At 48.7% G+C, this 22,581-nt stretch overlaps 1 protein-coding gene across 1 annotated transcript in view; it reads right to left on the bottom strand.

Annotated features, from left to right (window-relative positions):
* Positions 1–205: 205 nt before the first annotated feature.
* Positions 206–22,581, bottom strand: part of PPFIA4 (PTPRF interacting protein alpha 4) — a 37,447-nt gene continuing 15,071 nt past the window's right edge. The window contains exons 14-28 of the mRNA XM_055581675.1: positions 21,396–21,604; positions 19,732–19,972; positions 19,247–19,282; positions 18,895–19,028; positions 18,426–18,592; positions 16,546–16,642; positions 15,983–16,064; positions 15,240–15,440; positions 14,512–14,574; positions 11,963–12,138; positions 7,341–7,438; positions 6,511–6,686; positions 4,300–4,368; positions 401–578; positions 206–264 (exon numbers count right to left, since the gene is read on the bottom strand). Of these exons, the coding sequence (XP_055437650.1) occupies positions 206–264; positions 401–578; positions 4,300–4,368; positions 6,511–6,686; positions 7,341–7,438; positions 11,963–12,138; positions 14,512–14,574; positions 15,240–15,440; positions 15,983–16,064; positions 16,546–16,642; positions 18,426–18,592; positions 18,895–19,028; positions 19,247–19,282; positions 19,732–19,972; positions 21,396–21,604 (1,986 nt within the window). The remainder of the gene's footprint in view (positions 265–400; positions 579–4,299; positions 4,369–6,510; positions 6,687–7,340; positions 7,439–11,962; positions 12,139–14,511; positions 14,575–15,239; positions 15,441–15,982; positions 16,065–16,545; positions 16,643–18,425; positions 18,593–18,894; positions 19,029–19,246; positions 19,283–19,731; positions 19,973–21,395; positions 21,605–22,581) is intronic.

The following is a 22,581-nucleotide window of genomic DNA, read 5'->3' as shown; positions in this document are numbered from 1 at the left end:
AAAGCCCAAAGCCTGAGAAAGCAGTAAAGGCAAGCTGAACAGTGGGCGCGAGCAGCGCTGGAGCAGCAGGGCCAGCCCACCAGCCATGGGCGCGGGGAGGCCTCGAGCCGGCGGACGGCAGGCGCGGAGCGCCTGCGCCCCGGGCCCAGCCCCCTCACCCTGAGCCGCGGGCACAGCCGCAAAGGACCCGGGGCGGGAGGCGGGCTCAGCAGGAGTAGGTCCGCACTGCTGGGGTCTCCAGTCTCCGCGCCCCTGCCGTCCGGGCTAGGAGTCGACAGCCGCCGGGGAACACAGAGCGATGGGTTAGTGAGCGCGAAGGTCTCAGGTGGGGCCCTCCCGCCCGCGGCCGCGTTAGCAGAGCCAGCCCTGAGCGGCGCGCCCCGCCCCGCCTGCCGCTCACCTTCAGGCGTGATCTTCTTCCGCGGGGATGCTGGAGGCGGCACGGGCCCCACGGTGGACGCGCGGAAGGTTGCCGGGAGCGTGTCGGCCGCGGCGCTGAGCGAGGCGCGGCCGTGGGGGTCCCGCGGGCGGAAGCGTTTCCTCCAGGAGGGCGCGCGGCGTAGCGCCTTGTCTTCCCCCTGCACCGGGGGGCGCGCAGAGGCCCGGGGCTAGGGCGCTACGGCCGCCCTTCGTCCCTGCCTGGGAGGGCAGGTAGTGCCTGTTCTAGGGGCACCTTTCCCTTCAGAAACAACGGAGCAAGGTCACGTCCCGTTTCCGGCCCTCAGCCTTTCCCTGTGGAAAATGACTGGACGAAGCGGATGGCTCCAGAGAGCCCTTGCGACTCTGAAGTCCCCTGTGTCTAGGCGAGGTGTGGTCCCCTCTGTTCGAATCTGACGTCCTGCCGTTTAACTCAGTTTCCCTGTCGCCTCAATCATCTCAAAGTGGGCTTGGGATGCCCAATGACCTTTAAAATATCCCTCCTCTCAGCCTCATGCATGGGAAGTGGTCACCAGCCAGCCTCCATGAGCTCCTTCCTGTCCTTCTGGAGACTCAATATGGCTGCAGGCCCAGTGTCCTGGAGGAGTGCTGGGTCCGGAGCCAGGAGACCTGGCTTCCATTTTACTAGCTGTGTGACCCTCAAAGGTGATCTCTCTGAGCTTCAGTTTCATTATCTATAAATGTACAGGCTGCCTATCTGCTGGCTCTGGGGAGAGCAGTGACAAGGTCAGGCAGATGGCCAATCTGAATAGGCTCCGCCAAAGAAGGCAGTGGACAGCCCCCTGCTATCTGCCCGCTGTATTGCCAGCCAAGCCTCCAAAATAACTATCTCTGCTAAAGGGCACCCAGAGCCATAACCCTACAGGATGTCCCTCTGCACAAGCCTCCCAACCCACCCTTAAGAGCCCACATCCACCCTCCTCGGCGGCCATGCCTAAAACCCCTCAACCCTTGTGTTGGCAGAACTGTCGCAGGTAGAGGGCTACCAGCGGGACTGAGAGACACCAACCCACCAATTCTCACCTCAACAACCTCTCCCAGCCCCATTAGGGTTTGCTGCTCCTGCCCCAAGTAGGGCAAATGTTCCCATCAGTACTTAGCACCATGTATCTCTGTCACAGCATTTTAAAATGTACTGATGAGATTATGTCATCAATTTATTTCTCTTCTCGTCTTCCTTCTCTCCCCCACCTCCACTTTCAAATTCTAATCTTCATGGGGCAAGAGATTTTGTTCTTTTTGTTTCAACCAATATATTCCCCAGCCTCTGAGTAGTGCCTGGGAACACTGTAGGTACTCAATAAATAATTGTTAAATGGCAGCTGGCCCCCTATGCACACATCCCATCCCTGAGTTTATGAGGAACTTTCCTCATCAGTTCTGTCTTCCCCATGACCCTACCCTTATCCTAGTCCCAAGACCCTTCTTTTCTGCATGCTTTCTCTCCATTTCCACCTTCAGACAACACTAAGGTCTTCTTTCTGTTTTCCTCCCCTGTCCTCTAAGTCAGGTGTTCTTTCTGTTCAGCATCTCCTCATTTCCCTTGAGTCCTGCTATCCCTGTACAGGAGAACTGGATCTAGCCCTCCAGGGCCTTAAAGCTTGAGAAGGGAGACCGAGAACCAGAACTGTCAGAGAACATAGTTCCAAGAGACAACCCAAGGTTGCTTATGATGTGCTAGATGGCTGGACAGGACGCAGGCTCTTGGATCTCCAACCTCCCCCCTGCTACTGCCCCATAGCCCCAAATCTCATATTATTCATGGGACCTGGCCTTCTACTTTAAGCTTCCTTTTAAAAAATCAGTTCTCTCCAGCCCTATACCCAACTGCATCCCAGAAAGACCACTACATTGCCAAGATAATATCACCTACTCAATAACTCCACCTCAATGTCTGAAGCCTGGTATCTCCACTTTTAGGAGGCAATGGAATGTAGGAAAAAGAATACAGGAATCAGATACACTTTTGCTCCAGTCTTGCTCTGCCACATACCAGCCTATGACTGTAGATAAGTTACCTGTGACAGCAAGTTACCTCTTTGATCTTCAATTTCATCTGTAAGATGGGATAATAGCCTGTCTCATGTGATTATTACTAGCATAAAATAAGATGTCTGCCATCACTTCACTACCATGCCTTGCCCCATGCCTGGCCCAGAATAGGCATTCAAAGACTATTTTTGTCAGGACTGAAGGAGTAAAGAGCTTTCTAAATTAGAAAGCACCATTCAAAGATTTATGAGAAAGCTATATCAAAGAAAGCTTAGATCCTAGTGTATGGGAAATAAAGGAAGGTCCTCCTTATAGGGGCATTGGGAAGATTCAGATCTCAGAACGGGGACACCTAGTGCGGTTTGGCAGTTTATCTCCTTGACTGAAATACACACACACACACACCCACACACCCACACACACACACACACGTGTGTGTGTGTGTGTGTGTGTGTGTATGGTAAATAACATACTCCAAATTTCAAGGTACCTCTGTGAAGAAAACACCCCTTTACAAATTCTGTGTTTCTGAGTGTGTCCTATCTACCAAGGCAGAGTAGTCATTCCACAAACAGGTTTTATTCCTGTTAAACCCAACCAAGAAAAGATTAACTGATAAGTAGGTAACACTAATGGTGTCCCATAAGGAGGCGCAGAAGTCTAAAGAGAGGCACTGATGGGGTGGGGGTGCAAACAAAGGGGAAGCTGCACAGAAAATGGGGATCAGCAGATCTGAATCAAGATGGAGAAACTAAAAATAAATAGTCTGGGCTCTTTTTTAACTCGTTTGGAACCAAGGCAGCTAAGGTGGACCTGACAGGGAGGGCAGGCAAGGCTGATGATAGGAAAGTGAGTAGGAAGGTGGAAGGGGAGAGAAGGCAGGCACTGAGGGGACTGTGTCCTCAGGAAACCCATGTGTTAGTAGGCATCTCTTACAGAAGTATTATGGCCAGAACTTAGGAGTCTTCCCAGAAACAGTCCAGCCTAAACTTGAGAAGAAGGCCAGACAAAATCTAGTTGGAAGGGACTGTTTCTTCAGTGACCAGGGCACATGAGTAAAACTAGAGGGGAAGCTGGGATGATAGCAGCCTGAGCCACGTGTTTACCTCACACTGAACTGAGGAACATGTGAGCAAATCTGTCACTGAATGACCTCAGCGTAACTTCCACCTCCAAACAATCACACTGCTGGGCGGGTTGGAAACTTTTGAACAGGCTGGAGATGTGCTTTGCTGACAACACTGAAAAGAGGAGGTCTAAGAGATACAGCCGGAGAAGGCAATGGCACCCACTCCAGTACTCTTGCCTGGAAAATCCCATGGATGGAGGAGCCTGGTGGGCTGCAGTCCATGGGGTCGCTAAGAGTCGGACACGACTGAGTGATTTCACTTTCACTTTTCACTTTCCTGCATTGGAGAAGGAAATGGCAACCCACTCCAGTGTTCTTGCCTGGAGACTCCCAGGAACGGAGGAGCCTGGTGGGCTGCCATCTATGAGGTCGCACAGAGTCAGACACGACTGAAGCGACTTAGCAGCAGCAGCAGCAACAAGAGATACAGTAAGAGGTATGATCCCAAAGAGATTGCCTTTGGGGGAAACCTCTGAGTTTCTGTAGTTAGGAGGTTTGGGGCACAGAGTTCGAAAATGCTAGAGGTTCAAGGAAGGAGCTTCATAGAGACTTCTCTAGGCCTATTGCTAGGCCTGTTTCTGCCTCCTCAATCCCCTGACATCATCCCCATCCTCTATGGCTCTCCTCTTTTAGGTTACTCCACCAATCATCAACCCAAGGAAAGAAGAACTCATGAACTTCAATGAACCAGCAGTGACCACCAAATCTTCAAGGTCCCCAGTTAACAGCTAGGTACTCACATCATCCAGCTTCCGGTCTGTGCCCAAAGCCAACAGGTTGTTGAACTCTCTCTCCAACACTTGGCGTGCCTAGAGTGCACAAGGTGAGACAGGTAGAGTAGGGAGGGGCTATGGTTAATGACTTCTAATACCATCTTTCACCTGTTTTGTACGGAGTACAACGGTGGAGATGGGGTTCTCAGTTCATTTAACCCATTGGCCTTTGATACTGTTCCTTTAGGCCTGACCTTGGTGTCTGCCTACAAGTCAAACTGTAAACCTTAGGATTTTTTCATATGGAGCTAATTAGAAAACTATAATTAAAAAAAAAAAAACAACAACAACTATAGAACACATGGATGGACAGGCTTCACTTACTGGGGGCAAAAACCAACAGTTTGTCTATAAGGGAATATCATGGCATACTACCTCTCTGAAGGGGTAAATATGCATGGAGAACATGTATAATAAAGATTTATTTAGATTATATAAATGTATTTTATGAGGCTTCAAATAAAAATTTTAACTTAGGAGACTGCTCAGTCATGGATATGGGTACCCCTTAGGCTGTGTGGGGCATAAAGGCCTTCTGTAGGCCTCCTAGTACTTTAACTCACTAGATTTGAGAAATGCCAGAAACAAGGAAGTTTTCAAAATTGCCACCAGATATTTTTAACCATTTTTAATGAAGGATTCCATATTGGATCAGATCCTACTTCCCTTAATAGCTAAGCTAAATGAATGGGTCAGAAAAACAAGAATGGTTAGAGAGCAACAGAGGGGTAGCCCTGCTACTGTTTACAGATGTACTGCTATCCACAAAAACTGGATGTATGTACAGACAGGAAACAAGACAAAACAAGCCCATTTCTGAGTAGAAAATACTAACCATGGAATTCTGTGAGGACGGTCTTTGTTGGTAATGGGTAATATTTTTATAAATGATCAAAAAAGAGACGCACAGTTACTTTTCAAGTATCCAGATGACACTTCCCCTGGGTAGTGAAAAATGATTATGAAGCTGTGTAAGTGGGCAAGAAGGCGACCAATGAGGCTGGAGGTGGACAATCATAGAGATACTGCATTTTGTGGGGAAATCTCAGCTCTTCCTAGAGAATAAGGGGACTCTGCGATCCATTCTGACTGGTGGGGATGGGTCACTGTAAAGAGACTACAGGACACCCTGGGCTTGTGTGCTGCCATCAGCCCTAAAAGCCAATACACCACCAAAATTACGAGACAATTCAATACTACCTTGCACAAGCAAAAACTTGTCTGTTCCCAGAATAGCTTGTGCAGCTCTGGTGGTTGAATTTCAGAAGATATATGACAGCTGCAAACAGTCCAGACAAGGGTAGCTAAAATGATCAGGGCATGGAAACAACTCTATATGAGAAAGGCTAAAAGAATTAAGACCACTCTGTCTGGAAAGACAAAGCCTCAGACCCAGAGGTAGCACAATCAGGGTTTATGAAATGACAGAAAGTAGAACTAGTCAAAAACAAACATCTGTACCAAATCACAGACAATTAGGATGAGGCAGTTGTCCTCCCCAGGGGGAGCCCAATGTGAATTACATTTAGGAGAAATAAAATCAGGAAGTATTTTACACAACAGGTAGTAATTCTAGAGTCCATTATCCACAGGAAGTTAAAAAGGTCAAACATAAATAAGTTCAAGAGAATTTAGTTATATTCTTAGATGATAGCTCCATAATAAATATGAAATGTAATGGAAGGAGATGTCTAATCTTTTGAGCTGTTGACAGGGAGACAAAGCCTTGGCATGGAGCATCTCTGGGCTGTGTTATTTGGTATATTTAGCTTTCTTAAACCTAGGGACCCAGGAGCAGATCCCTAGGATGGAAAACAAAGGAGATACAGGTTCTCTAGTCCTTTTGGGCCCTAGGGCTAGGTCTATTCATTTTTCTCAATGAATACTCAGGTCAGAAAAGCAAGTTGAGGAAAAGTCTCAACTGCAGTGATGTGGCTGGGAGGAGATGGAGGTGCCCACTGCAGGGGCACCAGGCCTGTGCTGAGCGTGTTCTGTTTGTGAGGAACACTTGTTTCCTAGGGAACTTGGTTATGCACAAGGACCACTTGGAGGTTTGAGGACATTTGTGATCCCCTCTAGGACAGGCCTCCCGCCAATCCATAAACCTCTGCATATCAGAGGGAGAGAAAGCAAGAGGAAAGGGAGACCGAGATTGAGACTGATGACAAGTATGCCCACCTGGGTATTTTGTGTGGGTATCTGGAGAACCAGGGCCAGTGTGTTGTGGTCAAAGTTCTCATCCAGGGCCAGCAAAGCGCCATGCACACCACTCTCATGGAGGTTTCCTGCGTAGTCTCGGAGCCCAATAGACTGGACCCAATGAACTACCTGGTCATTGGTCCAGACCAGCACATCTGGAGGGTGGGGGCAGAAAAACAGCAGAGAGAGGTGTGGCCAAGGCCTCTCCAGGGACAGAAATGGAGGTCCCTGGACCCAGAGCTCCAGTCTACCCTGTTTGTCTTGGCTCCTACCCACTCCCACCCCCCTTAACTTTCCACATCTTCTTTCTGTCCTCCCTGGGACCTGAGCTCTTGGAGAACCAGCCCATACTACTTCATTCTTGCCAGCCTGCAGGTTCAGGCCAATAGGCTTTCTCCCCAGAGCCCCTGTATCAGGCATCCCCTGTCCCTAGGCAGGAATGGCCCTTTTCTTAGTCTTTCTATGTTCAAGGTCTCTCCTAAGACTTGCCTTTCTTTCTGGTCAAACCCCATCCACAGCACCAAGTTCTCTGAGCACTGTCTCACACCCTTGCATTTGTCTGCTTGGTGGCCCTGTCTTGTGTGTGGGGTGGGGGCTGCTTCTTCTCCAACAGGTGGCAGCATCCTCTGGGTGGAGCCTGTGTCTCCCTGCAGGCTCTGCCTTCCCTCTCAGATTTGGATCTCTGCTGTGGCACGGGACGCCTGTCCTGTCTTCCCTCAGCCGGAGGCAGGTTCATGCGGCAGGCCCTCGTACCCCCAGGCTGCTTACACAACCCTCAGAGGAGGCTCCATTGAGCCTGATAGGCTTACCCTTGATCTCATGCTGGCTCTCCTCCCGCCGCTTCTCCAGCTCCTTCCGGTCATAATTCAGCCTCTTCAGGCACATGATGCCATACTGAAGACTGGTTCTGCAGGCACACAGCCCCCCTGAGCCAGAGCCTCAGTGGGGTTGCATTTCAACCTCATCTGCCCCATATCCAGCACCAGTCACAGCACATCAAGACCTACATCCTCCAGCACAAAGAGCATCCCGGCCTGCTCCTTCTTCACATTCCCCAGGGCTTAGACATGATCCATTCAAGGGTTACTTCCCTCTCGCTGCCTATCCTACCCATCTTCCCTCTAAGCCAGGGTGTGGGCTTGACTGATGAAGGAAACTTCTTTGAATGATAGCAACATGTCCTTCCCTCTCCAGGGTCTGAAATGACAAAGACCCCTACAGATACTCTTTTGTGTGCCCATTGCATTGAGTCCCTAAAATGGCCTATGGTATGACCTGCCCCTATACTGACAGCCCCGCTGTTCCTCAGACACTGCGAGCATGCTTGGCCTCTGTGCCTTGGGGCCTTTGCAGTGGCTGCTCCTTCCGACTGTGACATCCCTCCCCCTTAGACTGCTACATGGCTCACCCTCCTGTCTCCTTTAAGTTTTTGCTCAAACTTTGCTCAAGTTGAGTAGTTACCTTGTCCACCTGATTTAAAACTGCAACATCACCAGCATCACCCCCAGCCCATACTCCCAATCCACCTTAATCTGGTCTAATTTTTTTCCTACCACCTTTTATCTATTAACATTCTGCATATTTATAATTCCTTGCTATGTCTCCCAGTTACAATGTAACTGGAAGCTTTGTTTTGTTCACTGATGTATCTTAAATCCCTAGAATGGTGCTTGACACAGTCCATAAATGTAAACATCATAAATCCTAAATGGATTACATGAAATAACTCACATAAACTATTAAAGTACTTTAAACTGTACCAGGTACATAGTATGTACTCAGTAAAAAATGACTAAGCCAGGCCAAAACCCAAGGACTGTAGAAGGGACCCCACAGGCTATCAGTCCAAGTTCTGACCTAATGCAAGAGTCACCTCTTTAACAACCTTCTGAGTATTATGAACACCTGTGCCTGAACACTTCTGGTGACAGGGAACTCACTACCTCTCAATGCAGCTCATTCCACCTTGAGCAGCTTTCCTTGTAGTGTTCTTTGAACTTGAACACTACTGTGCCATTCAGCCTCTCTGGATTTTATCATCTATAAAGTGGAGGAATAGAATAGAAGGTCTCTCCCAACTCCAGCTGCTTTTGCCTATCATTGAGGTCATTGCTTTGTGAGATTAAATTATGCTGGATTGCTCCCTACTTTTCTTACCTCAGTTCTACCCAGGTAGCCCATCTGCCTAGAAAAGAATCCCTTATAGCTCAGAGACACCATTTCTAGGAACTGTTTTCTGGCTCAAGACCTTTAAGCCTTTTGGTCCCTGGAAGGAGGGCAGATGCACACAGACCTCCTAACTGGAAATACCTCTAACTGCAATCCTACTGTAATTTCAGTTCAGTTCCTATGACTTTCAAAAAGCTGTTGTATGGCATAGCAGAAATATAAAGCCCTTAACGTCAGATCAGTCTGGGTCTGAATGCCAGCTGTGCCACTCTCCAGCTGAGTGGCACTCGGCATATGTGAAACGGGGGTAGTGCCTCTCCTGCAGAATCACCGTGAGCATTAAAGGTGATCCTGTATGACAGGGTTTAGTCCAGCCCCTGAAATACAAGAGGCACTCGGTAATGGTGCCACTCTTAGGAGGACATTGCTGATTATTGTGTGTGTGTGTTCTCATATCAAAACCGGAGATGCTCATGGAAACCTGCTCAATAGAATACTATGGTCTAAGGAAAAGAGCTCTCAGTGAGGTGTCAAGAAAGAATGTTGGCCCCATTCTGCAGCCACTTGACTTGAGACTTGGTGACACTCAGTCTCTATTGGACTTGTTTTCTCCATCTGTGAAAGATGTTTTTAAATATCCCCTCCTCATCGTTAAAAAATTATAACCTAAAAAACATTTTTTAAAGATGAGAATATGCTTATGAAATACTGAGTGGAATGAAAGCAGTTATAGACATAACTGAGGTAATAAGGAATGTAGAAATGCTTCATTAACTCTGAAGTACTGACGATTTGGGGCTGCAGATGTGTATAGGCTGAGTCTCTCTTCTGGGACCTGGGCAAAGGGTCAGAGGAAGACTTCCATATCGCTGGGCAGGGCTGGGCTACCAGATCCTGAAGCAGCCGAGGCACATCTCAGCTTGGTGGGCAGTGGCCCTTCTCTCCCCAGCCCCATCAATCACTCAGCGAGGACAGGTGCAGCTAGGTCTGGCAGCCTCCCAGACTGACAGAGACAAAAGAGTGCCTTTCAGCCCTAGCGGTGAGGGGGGAGGGCAGACACAGCTAAGGGTTCCGGCACAGGAGGTTCTCCGGCATGGTGGTAAGAGAACCGGGTTTGCGTCAGGAAACTTGCATTCTGATATTATCCCTGAGTGACCTTGGGCTGCTGCTCCTTCCTATCCCTCAGTTTCCTCACCCATAAAAATATAGAGGCTAACTAATCTCTTCCAAATATAATTTGTTCTTTGAGTTGGAGAGACCAAGGGACACCTGCAGATTCCAAATAGAACCTTGAAAAGCCACACTCTCAGTTGTAACCTTTGACACATTAACCACTCAAGGCAAAAGAGCTGGCTCAGATAGTTGGTATGATGTGAAGCTGAATGTTAAAAAGGACTTCCTAAAACCTATAAACTCCTGGAACTATTACCACCCACTTTACTCTCCCACCCAAATGCCAGCTGGGGTCAAGCATATATTTCAAATGAGTGAAGCAGGCTGGAGGGGGTAGGAGGACCTGGGGAATACCTATGTTTTAGGAGGGCTGCCTCCCTAGCTCCAGCTGGTTGTTTCCATGATCCTGTTTTTCAAGAGAAGCCAGACATCCAGAATTCTGTGTAATATTTCCTAGTGTTTAAATGTTGGCAACTAAAGTCATAATTTTAAAAATACAATGTAGGCCAAACAAAATACATTAGTGAGCCAAATTCTGCCCTCAGGCTACCAGTTGGTGACCTCCACTGCAGACACTTTTGCACAGAAGATCTGTCAATAAAGAGAAGAACACTGGATGACTTTCTGTACAAAAAGGATGTATGTTTAAAGCTGAGAGGCTCAGATCTAGGATGTTAGCAGAACAAGAATCCAGATAGAACTTTCCTCTGATCTTGTAAGGAATCAGGCACCTAAAATAGATGCTGGGTTCAGTATGAGTCTTCTCCGGATACATGTAGGGAATTCAGCAAGCCCCGTGACAAGAAATAAAATTCATATCTATGAGGACATTTTTCCAAGTGAAGCTAAAAAGAAATGACTGTGTCTTAAGAGTTGGAGGTGAGAGGATTGAGAGGGTAACAGGCAGGAAGGCCAGGGGTCTCCAAATGGAGGAAATAGGTTGCCAGTGTCAGACATTTTTCTCTCTCTTAAGCGGCAGGAGGAAACAAACTAGTGATTTTTTTCCTTCTCTGCTGCTGATAAGTTGCTTCAGTCGTGTCCGACTCTGTGCGACCCCATAGACGGCAGCCCACCAGGCTTCCCCGTCCCTGGGCTTCTCCAGGCAAGAACACTGGAGTGGGTTGCCATTTCCTTCTCCAGTACATGAAAGTGGGAAGTGAAAGTGAAGTCGCTCAGTCATGTCCGACTCTTCAAGACCCCATGGACTGCAGCCCACCAGGCTCCTCCATCCATGGGATTTTCCAGGCAAAAGTACTGGAGTGGGGTGCCATCACCTTCTCCATACAAATTTAAAAGGAGGTTTCTCTTAAAATACTGTTGCCATCATGACACCTGGTTTCACCTGAAGTTAACTATTCTCAAACCTTGAGTTAACCAATGCATTTTTCTTAAGGAAATGTTTGTCTTAAACTATGTTAATGTACTATGCATTTACCCCAGATTCTGTCTTCAAGTTGGTTCCACCTAATGGCTCAGAACAGACTTGACAAACCAGTATGTTATACTCAGACATTGTTCCCCTAATCTATGTAAACGAAACTATTTGTATGGCAATCTGCCCTTCTACAAGATTCAAGTCAATCGTTTTATGGCCCGGGATGAATCATCTGGTGCCAAGATTATCCCAAAATGCATCTTATGGATGAGGGGCCTGGTGCCATTCTGAGTTTTAAGACATTCCTTTCTTTCATTAACAGACTGCTATTGACTATATAACATCCAGCTGAAGACTAACAGGGGGGTACTCTTTCTGCCCCCTTCTGATGCCTATGTCAGAAGCTTTCTCTATCTCCGTTATACTTTAATAAAACTTTATTACACAAAAGCTCTGAGCGATCAAGCCTCATCTCTGGCCCTGGATTGAATTCTTCTCTGGAGGCCAAGAATCCCGGCGTCTTTTCATTCAGCAACAACCTTTCAGGACTAAACCCTCAAATTGCAGTGGAGACAAAGATTTGACTTTCCCTAAATGGAGATCCGTCACTATCCCAAACTGGTAAAGAAAAAGCACCTCTATTCCTGGAGACAGACCCCCAGAACTGGGGGAGACCTGTGCTGGGAGGCGGCCGTGGGCTCCAGCCTGGCTCACCGGTGGGAGCTGTCCACCATCTTCAGGTGGACCCGCAAGTCCTTCTTGGTGAGGTGATCCAGCATGCGAGCGTCCACGAGGCACTCCATGAAGTAGCTGCGGTACTGGGGGAGCCCCAGGCTGGGGAGCCACTGGTTCCCAATCCACTCGTGGTTCATATCCCCATAGACCAGGGTCTGAGGAACAAGATGGAGGAGGATGGGGGCAAAGGCAGTGTCAGCAGGTTGCAGCTAGCGTATTGTTGAGAGAAATCTTACTCCAGTGTCCATGGCAATTCAATAAAATCGCAGCTTACTTTCACTGAGAGGCTGGGGAGCAATGTCTGAGTATAACATAGTGGTTTGTTAAGTGGGAGGTGGGGATTTTTAATGGAATGTTTTAAATCCTGGAATGATGTATTTCTACTCACTTATCAATTATCTACAGTAATGAAAAGAAGCATCTATCTAGGCAGCAGATAATAGGAACTCCTTCCCATCAACTTGAAAGGCATTTGTGGTGCTGTAAGGCAGACTTGCCTTCCTGATTTCCAGTCAGCCACAAGCCTGCTGAGTCCAAGGGTCAGGCTGCTTTATAGAGGACCTGCAGAGTGGCTAAGAAAGCCAGTCTTTCTTGGGAAACTGTCTTCATATGGTCCATAAGGGATTGTGTTTGACTAAAGATGTAAAAAAAAAAATCAAGTAACGTGACCTGTGCCTGAATAGCCAGTGCTCTTCTCTAAGGCTTGGTGGTCTCTCCAGAAATCCTCTAGGTCCTTTGTATGCTGTCTCCCTACCCCCAACACAGCATGTGCACCACCCCCTACCCAGTCTGGTTCTGAGAGGCCTGCTGCAGTTAATCACTGCCTCCTATCTTGTGGGCAGGGACATCTCTGACCATCTATCCTTAAAAAGAATTTTAATGGCAACCCTCCATCACTCTCTTTCTTTACCTAATCTGATTTTTTTAGAACTGAAAATTTTAGCTTCATTATCTTTTAAAAAATAGTTCATACATATAAAATATATGCAGCGTATGTTCATTGTGAAGCATAAAGATGAAGTTAACATCTCTGGATGTCATCCACTGTGGCCTCCATCCCTGTGTCTTCCCCAGCTTGTGCCCTGCTCCCTCGAGAGGAAAAACCTCTCCTGAGTTTTCTATCATTCCCCTTCTTGAGAAAATGTTTTATTGGTTCTTATGGTCACTGATGCGTACTTCTTTAAATAATATAATTACATTTGCTTGGTTGAGAGTTTTAATAGAAAATCTTTTGGGACTTATAGCTTTCATGTTACATTATATGTGTGAGTCATTTATTTCCTCTGCTGAATAGTATTTTACTATGACAATATACTGTACCTGATCAGTCCAGTCTACTATTGCTGCTGTTGCCCAGTAAGTATAAACAGTGCTGCTCTGTGCTTCATTTTAATTCATGGCACTCATATCTATCGGCCATACTGTCCATTTATTTGTTTACTGTCTATCTCTCCACTAGAATATAAACCCCAGGAGGGATAAGATTGCTTACTTCTGTAGATCAAGGCCTAATACCTAGTAGCTGCTCAATAAATCCTTGCTAAGTGAATGAATGAAAGCCCTTTGCTAAGCTCACCAGGGGTACCCCCGAGAGGGTCAGGAAGAGGAAGAGGATTCATACAAATGATCTCAATACTCCTGGGAAGAGTGTCAAACTGAGGGGAAGAGGCAGGCATGCTGGGGGCACAGCCATCCAAGGGTCCTCACCTGCCATGGTAAAAACCAGAGGTAATGAAAGGGGACTGAGGAAGGAAGGAGGCAGGGCTTCAGCAGAGGAGAAAACCTGTGCCCAGGGCTCTTCGTGTGAAGAGGGACCTAAAAGACCAGGGCTCAGAGTCCTCCAGGAGCAAACCTGCTGGGAGAACACCACCCCAAACTGCTGCGAGTTGGTTCTGAACAAGGGGACAGGATCTTACCTGAGCCCAGCTGCCCTCCTCACTGTCCTGGGAACAAGTGCAGCATGTCAGGGGGAAAGAGGCAAAATCAAGAAACCTGGCAGCCTCCACCCAAGGCCCCATCAGGAGGAAAGAGTAGACACCCCAGCAGCGGGATGGGTGACTAGGGGAAGCTTGCTGGGATGGTTTCAGCACAGAAGGCTGGTGCACATGCCTGTGTTTGCAGTGAACGGGGATCAAATGTGTGTGTGGCAGAATCAGAGCTAGCCAAGCTCCCAGGTCCTCATCACCCTCCCTGTTCCTTCCCCAAGGATCCAGTGCAAGGGCAAAGACTGGCTTCATGTCTGTAGCTGGGCAAGATGTTCCCAAGCCCTCCTCTTCTCTGCAGTACATTAGGAGCCTAGGGTGAGCCTGTGAGCCCCCTGGGATGCACACCCACCCCCATGAACTGTTTCCATTCTCACTTCTCTCCCACCAACCCACCACTCTGAGAGCAGAGCTCCATCAAACAGCAGGGATCCCAAGCTTATACTGTATCAGCTGCAACCCCCTTTGCCTTCCTATAACCTTCCCCTCATCCTCATGCAAGTCATCAGTCCTAACCCCAGACCCAGGACCCAGGGCCTGACTCACTGTTTTAGTGGACGTTGCCAGAGTTTCCATCTCTTCGTGGGTGACCCAGACATTCCCAGAAGACTGCAGGCAGAGAAGAAACCTAGCTGGTCCTGTGTGGGGGTGCCTAGCCTCCCTATCAGGCTGAGAGCCTCCAGGACAAGGACAGAGCTGCCTTCCCCAAGTCCTATCACAGGCCCAGCCCAGAATTCTGCAGTCTAGCTCTGAGCAACTCTTTTATCACCGTGTCTGCACTGCTTAGCATGGTGTCTGGCACACAGAAGTACTCAGCAAATGTTTTCTGAATGAATATGAATAAATGGTGTGAATCTGGTATAAGGACTAACCCAATCACAGAGATGGACTACAGTGAAATATTTCCTCTGGGCCTCTATGGACAGGTTTACATTCTTCTGGAGAGGTTGGAGGGCCAGAATTTACAAATGCCCTATTTCCTCTGCTTCCCACAAAGGCCCTGTTTGCAAACTCTGCCCAAAGATCTAGAATTCCTGGCAGAGGAAGAACTGGGGAGATGGAGCTCATGGGCGGCATGTGGGAGGCAGGGAATTACACCTGCTGAGACCCTGCTGAATCAGTGCTACCACCTCCTGGAGGCCAGGCGGGACCCTCTGTGGGGACAGGAAGGGGCAGGACTCAATGCTACCCTCTTCCCAATGACCCAGGGGAAACTTTGCAGACACTATTCTGGGGCTTCTGAAAATATTCTAGGTGAGGGAGAGGCCACTCACAGTCCTGGAGGTGGGCGGGGCAGAGGGGCTGGTCAGCGACACCATCTCCTGGATGGCCAGCCGGAGCTTGAGCCGGTGCAGGGCATTGCTGATGCCAATTTCTCGCTGGATCTCTGTGTCCGATAGGGCTGACATGATGGCGCCACTCTTGACGTTGGCCCGGCAGGCTGCCACATACCAAGCAGGCATCCCCACCCAGAGCTGCAGATACGAGGCACAGAGGGTAAATTCAGCCCCTTCCCCAAGATCTGGGCTTCACTCAATACTGAGAGGCAATGGTCAGGCCTCATCCATGGTCCCAGAATAGCAAATGCAGAGCAGAGGAATTTAGACATGTGGAAATGATCATCACCAAATGCTTTTTCTCATTTAACAGGAAACTCTGAGGCCTGGGAAGGTGAAGGGATTTTACCAACACAGCATGGGTGATCAGCTCCTGGGGATAGCTCTAGGAAAAGTGAAACCACCTGTGAAAGTCTTATGGCTCAGTGATGATTAATTCCCAGACTTAGCCACCTGAGAGACATCAGAATATAACATCCATTATGTCCTCCAGAGTAACAGGTGTGTATGTTTGGGGAAAGGGGGTGTTGGCTAGACATGGCACTGTGCACTTCGCAGGGGAGAAACATGCTGGGAAAATTTTAGAAATACCACCCCTGAGCCTAAGGAGTCCTTGTTCTTTCTCACGCATCCTTCCCACCAGACCCGAGTAGACTTGGACTCCCTTTTCGCAGGTTTACCTCTAGCCAGGAGACCACAGTAGGGCCGTCCCACTGGGCAAAGGGCATTCCTTTTCTCCGGGCATCTTCAAGCAGCTGGTGTCTTTCAGGAAGAACAACAACAGATTCACTAGTCCTTTTTTCTTTGTCAACCATGCTTACTCTCAGGGACCATGGGCTCTGCCAAGATGTGGACTCCCACTACCCCAGCTCCTCATCACAGGACTGCCACCGTTGCTCTATGCCTGAAACAGTGTAACACGAAGCCATGGAGAGCAACACCTCTCCATTCCCAGAGGTGAGGGCTTTCAGTTTGTTTGCACAGAAATTTTCGTCTGCTCTGTCAGAGATCCCAGGTGCTGGGTCATACCACACTTGTCTCCTTCTCTCAAAGCGCCCTTGTCTCCTTGCTCAGGTCATCCTAAGAACAGTCTCCCAGCCCCCAGTTAGACCAGGCCAACTCAGTTCAGAAAGGGCCTTGCTGGGCTCTGACTGCCTGAGCTCAGCCCCATGGCAGTCCTGGGGGACGACAGTGAGTGAAGGGCTGGACCCCACCTTGGCAGAGCCTAGCCTGTGGTTCTTACTTCTTCTTCAGCCTCCGGTCCTTTTCTGCCTGGGTTCCCAGCTTGCCAGGCACCATGGGCTCCTGCAGACCGAGCTCAGAGTCTGTTAGTAGTACAACTAGAATGGAAGAGATGGTGTATCAGCTACACCGTCTTGGGTGTATCCTCCCAAGGCCTGGGTCAGGACTGGAGAGCAGACCAGCAGGACGCGCCTCAGCACAGGAGAGCCTGCAGGCCTGAGGGGACCACCCATTCTTCCTGGAGCCTCCACACAACATCCCTACAACCCGGCGGTCCCACAGTGGCATCAAGTGGGTCACCCCCAAGCCCAAAGAGCCTTCCCCTGGGGGCCCCAGCTCTGTAAGTGTTTTCCAGCCAGATGGCTAGAAGTTGTTCCACCCTAACAGCAGCAGAATCCTAGCAGAACTTGTCCCTCCTCCAGACCAAGCTGCAAAGGAAACTTGGAAAGCCAGAGTGGGCTTTGGGCTCAGCCAGGATTAGCGTGGCCTGGGCTGGGGTGGGGAAACAGGCATGCTCAGAGATGTGTGTCTGGGCCCCTTTTTCAGGGCCACTCACTTGCACAAATCACAAAATGGAACATGCATGGCTCTGTTGTCTTAAGGATCTCCTGAACTGATGCCAGAGTTCATGGCAGGGGCAGCATTGTAGAATTCATTTAAATCCCAGTCACTCCTCACAAGTGTACAGGGGGCAGAGGGTAATCCAGAAATCAATCTGCAATGCTGTTTTAGGTTTAGGTGCCAACATGGTATGGGGAACATAGGAAATCATAAGGCTCCAACACAAGATGCCTCTTGCACTCCAGACCTCCTCAGCCCTGGCCCCTCCCGTCTGTGGCTGGCTCCACAATGTATTTTGCAAGGCCTCTGTGAGCTCGCCCCAGCCTAGGATCTAAACCCACCTCTTCCATTTCTCCCACACCCTTCCCTATGCACCAAACTCTCATACCCAACCCATCCCCCTTTAACACACAAATGCTGCTTCTTGGCTAATTCCCACTTAGCCTTCAAGCTTCTGCCCTGGTGTTGCCCAGCAGAGAAAGTCACTCCCATCACTCCCACTGCTCCATAACTAACCTCTGAGTTCCAGAAGCACCCAGAGCATATTGCTATCTTAATATTGTTTTGGAATCATCTCTTTTTCTTTTTCATTAGAAACTGAACTCCTTGAAGGAATGACTACTGCTCTGATACCTACTACGAAGCCTTGTTTTACTACAGTAGTTAATGAATGTCTGTTGAGCAAATAACTGGATAGATGAGGGCAATGAAAGGAGGAAGGGAGGGAAAGGAAGAAAGGAAAGAAGGAACAGGGGAAGGGACAGGAAGACAGTTAACATTTACGGTGTGCCTACCACATGCCAAGCACACACTGGAACTTTATATTATCATAGAACTGTTAATAATGCTACCCTTGCTCAAGTACTTACTTGACTACAGTGTCTACCAAGTTATGATTAGGCATTAGGATATTTTGAGTCTTGGAGGCAAGGTATACTAGGAATTAACAAGTGACTCTCCTAGGAGAAAAAAACATCCAAGAAATTTCTCCTGAAGGTCCTGAGCACAGTACACTAGAAAACCTCCAAACGGGAAGAAACCTCAGAGGTCCAACTTCACACTTGATACAGGAAGCCCTTCTACAGCATACCAAATAAACAGCCATTCATCTGATGCCTGACACTTCTCATGGCAGGAACTACCATCTCATGAAGCAGCCCTTCCAGCTGTGAAACAGCTCTGACAGAAAACTGCTTCTCTGGAGCGGAATCTCGGTGTCTGTGGCTTCTGCCCCCTGGTCCCTGGCAGACAAGGCTGGATCCAAGGACACCCTCCTGCTTCTCCCCTACTCACACCCATTTACTAGGGTTAAACAGAGACCATGGCCTGTGGGTCCATCCCGGCTCGGCTGGATCAGCCTGCCTTTCTCCTTCTTCCCAAACAGGCGGCCGATGGATGATTTGATGCCCTTGCGCTTGGCACCCTTGTGCAAGGAGTCCTGGCTGCTGTTGCTGCTGCTGGGGTTGCTGCCTGGATCCTCCAAAGCACTACAGGATGACAGCCAGGACGGGGTGGGATGAAAAGAAATATACTTAAATTACAGCATGAGAGATGGGAGCTAGACTTCAGGAAGAACTTACAGTAAGTGTCAGGATTGAAAGGGTAAAGGGGTATGATCAGAGCACGGGACCAAAAGAGACATGGAAATGTCCTTCTCTCATGGTGTTTCAAAGAGAAGTGAGATGTTCAGACACCTGGGACAGGTAAGATTCAGCCTGTTCAGAGGCAGAGAGAGGGACGAGGTAAACTTGGGGATGGAGAGGCTTGAGATGGGGTCTGCTCCATTTACCTCTTGCCTTCTTCCTGGCTCAGGGCAGGGAGGCCAAGCTTCTCTAGCTGCAGTGTCCTGGGTGAGGAAGGAGGGGAAGTCTCACATTTTATGGTGGCTTTATCCTCTCGGTTCTCTTCCCAAGACACTGGTGACTGAACAGACAGTGGAGCCGTCAGGGGTAGAGGGAGAGAGCGGGGGCTTGCTGACCCAGCCCAGATAGGCGGAGGGGCGTAGACAGCGGCAGAGCAGAGGCCCTGCCGGGGCCTCTCAGAGTTCAGACTCAGACTCAAGGGCCCACGGGGGAGAAGTTGAAAGGGAAAGGCGGGCGAAAATTAACCTGTTAGTACCTGGGTCATCAGGCAGCACTCACCAGCAGCTTCCTCCTATGCTTTCTTAAGTCACTGGGCTGGAAGAGAGAGTGACGGGTGAGCTTGGACTCACCTTTGGGATGCTTAAACGTCTACCCTAAGGGGAACCCAGTGGTCTTAGGATGAGAACATGGGACTCAGCACCTTATACAGGCCTGAAGAGACTATCACAGCAAAACAAACCAACAAAAAACTGGCTTGAAAAAAAATAAATCAGGGCTTTCTCTGAAAGAGAGAAAGACGTGTGGGGGCTGGGTGAGTTTCTTAAGCATTATCCAAGGGGAGAGGGCAAGAAAGTAACCATGTAGCTCTTTCCAAACCCAGAATGATGTGCTGGTAACCTGGCATGCCAAGGTCTATACACATCATAAGAAGAAAATGCTGTGACCCAACTGAGAGTGAGCCCTGCAGTCAACTCCCCTCGGTCAACCCTGAAGCAGAGCCTAGTGATGACAAGGTTGTTCATCAACTGCCCCAAGTCTCTCACCAAGGTCATGACCCCCATCCGATCCAGGTCCTGGGCAGCACTGCGGGAGGTGAGCTTAGGTGTGGCACGGCCGCTAAGTGGAGGGGACGCGCTGGCCAGGGACAGGGCGGTCAGAGAGGTGGGGATGGAACCGCGTTTGTGCAGCTGGGTCAGGTCTAGGGCCTCCATGCTGCCACTAGTCACTCGAGTTTCCAGCTCCTCAGCACGGAGCTCTGTGGACTCCTTCTCTTCCTGGATCATCCTGGGAGGTAGGCAAAATCGGGCTTCACTGTTAGCCCAGAGAGGACTAGCAGGAGGCACGTGTGCACACTGTCTGAGTCACCACCCAGTGACCCGGGGTGCAAGGCGATGCTCAGGTGTATCCAGTGTTCGGGGGCATTGCAGGGACATACAAGGCCTTATGGGCATAGCTGGTTCTATCCCACTACAGCTTAGCAATTTTCTGTCTGGTTAACTGGCCTAATGTAACAAAACTCCCTAGTTTAACAAAAGCAGTTACTAGGAAAGGAGGCAAGTCAGTCAGTGGAATATAAACCTTCCCAGAAGTTAGAATGCTTGACCTACCACTATCTATAGGGCCTCAGTTTCCAATATACCCAATGTCAGGAATGGTCTAAGTTAGTAGTTCTCAAACACAGAACCTTTAATTGATGCTGATCCCTGATGGAATGTTCCCTGTTCCACAGAAAAATTAGAATAATAGTGATAATGTTATGTGTATGGGGGAGGTACTCAGAGAGAAATGTGTGTACGCACACTCATACACACACACACACAAATATAACGATGTCAACTATCCTTTAGAAGCAGGACCTATCTTTATTCTCAGAGCATATCTTTCCAACTTTAGGGATATTAAAATATCCTTTCTTTGATAGAATGGTAATTATGTTTACTGTTTCATTTTGCAGAATGAAAGTTGGCAGTACTATGTTAATACCCTTCTGTGTGTGTGTGTGTGTGTGTGTAGTATTTTCTTTTTAGCTTGTCTGTGAAATCCAAAAGTATTGGAACCACTGAACCAGATGACCCCTACAGCCCTGTAAAGCACTGATGTTCTCTGCTTTGGACTTTCCTTTGCCATTTGTCACAAACATTAATAAACTCTCTATAAAAATGGAGTAAAGTGCAGATCTTGATAACATTCCCTGCCAGTGGTTTCTGTCTGACGCTTCATTAGGGATGGAAGGCATGACACAGTGCACGGAGTTTAGAAAATTTTGAATCCTGGCTCTGCCACTTCCTGCACTGCTTTGGGCAAATCATTTAATCTACCTGATTTGTTTCCTTGTCTGTAAAATGGAAATAATGCTGTCTCCTCTAGTGACTGTGATAAGACTGACAAAAGCTCTCACCCTGAGTTGGCCTCAGTATGTGGGAACTACACAAAAGTGATTGTGTTTAGCTGTAGGAGGTCAGGAACACAGCCTCCGAAGACCTGGGAGGAAAAATGAAGCCTGAGAAGTCAATCTGAGGTCCTGCCCCTCTCCATCAGCGTTGTGCCAGAACCTTGCCTGATCCCCACACAGGGTCCCTAGATGATGGCACTCAAGGTGCAGCTGTAAGAGACAAGCAAACACATACAGAATCTCTCCTGCAGTGCTCAAACACAAAGAGCCTCTGTCCTTCAAGGAACCTCCCAGGCCCTCCACCCCTGCCCTAACCTGATCTCCTCGTTGATAGCATCCAGCTGCTCCTGCAGCATCATGGCCAGGGTCTGGGCGTCTGAGTGGCTGCTGGGGGAGACAACGTCCATGGAGCCCACCAGACCCCCTGGTTCATCCTCATCCACATCAGAGATCTCATGGTCACTGTCAAAGGCAGGGGTGGTTGTCGGGACCAGCACCGCAGGCCGTGGAGATGGCTCCCAGTCCTTAGCAGAGAAGGATAGAGAGGTGGGTAAGACTCACGCGATGGCTGAGGAGCAGGACCCTCCCCACCTACAGCAGCAGCACTGACATTTCCCGGGAGGCTGTTAGAAATGCTAAATCTCAGGTACCATCCCAGACCTACTAATTCAGAATCTGCCTTTTAACAAAATTCCTGGATAACTTACTTGTATGTTAAAGTCTAAGAAACAATACCCAAACTCAAGGAGGCAGACAGCAGAATAGTTAGGAACAGATTCCAGAAACTGCCTTGCTTTGAATGCTGGCTCCACCAAGTCCCAGCTATGAAAGAGCTGTTTAACCTCTCTGTGCCTCAGTTTCTTCATCTGTAAAGTGGGAACAGTAACAGTATCTACTTCATAGTTAGCTCTGAGGATTAAATTAGGAAATGCATATAAGGCACTTAGCACAGTGTCTGGCACCAAGTAAGTATTATGTAAAGTCTATCCATTTCTGTGCACACAAAAGATAAAGGGAACAAGACAAAACCAAGCAGGCCTAACTGTCTTGTGTCTCACAGACTTTCAGCACATTACAGAACCCTCTGGTCAACCCTCAGAGGAGGCAGCTTCTCAGAAATCGTCCTACAAACCTCTTTGGTAGACAAAGGCCTAGAAGTGCAAAGAGCACAGAACTGGGCTGGGAGAGTGAGATCAGGGGAAGAAAAGGGAAGAGCCCATCTCTAACCCTATCTTCTGTGTCCCAAACCCCCCAGGGCTGTTTTCTCACTCCTGCAGCCTTTAGACTGAGCTCCTGGGCAGCTGCTGAGTTGTTATAAACAGAAGGAGGACAAGGAGAGAGGGGAGAGAGAGAAAGAGATGATTTTAGATGTCAACTCCCCGCCTTAGGGGTTCCCCTAAGGGGGGAGATGAATTCTTCCCCATCAGATAGGAGTTCCCTCCTTCTCTACCTCTATCTTCTAGTGCCCTAGAGCATGTAGGGAACCTGCATTCAAGACAGA

Source organism: Bubalus kerabau, chromosome 5, assembly GCF_029407905.1.
Source record: "Bubalus kerabau isolate K-KA32 ecotype Philippines breed swamp buffalo chromosome 5, PCC_UOA_SB_1v2, whole genome shotgun sequence".
Lineage (NCBI taxonomy): Eukaryota > Metazoa > Chordata > Mammalia > Artiodactyla > Bovidae > Bubalus > Bubalus kerabau.
Note: the sequence above shows the minus strand (reverse complement) of the source record. Positions and strands in the feature narration are given on the sequence as shown.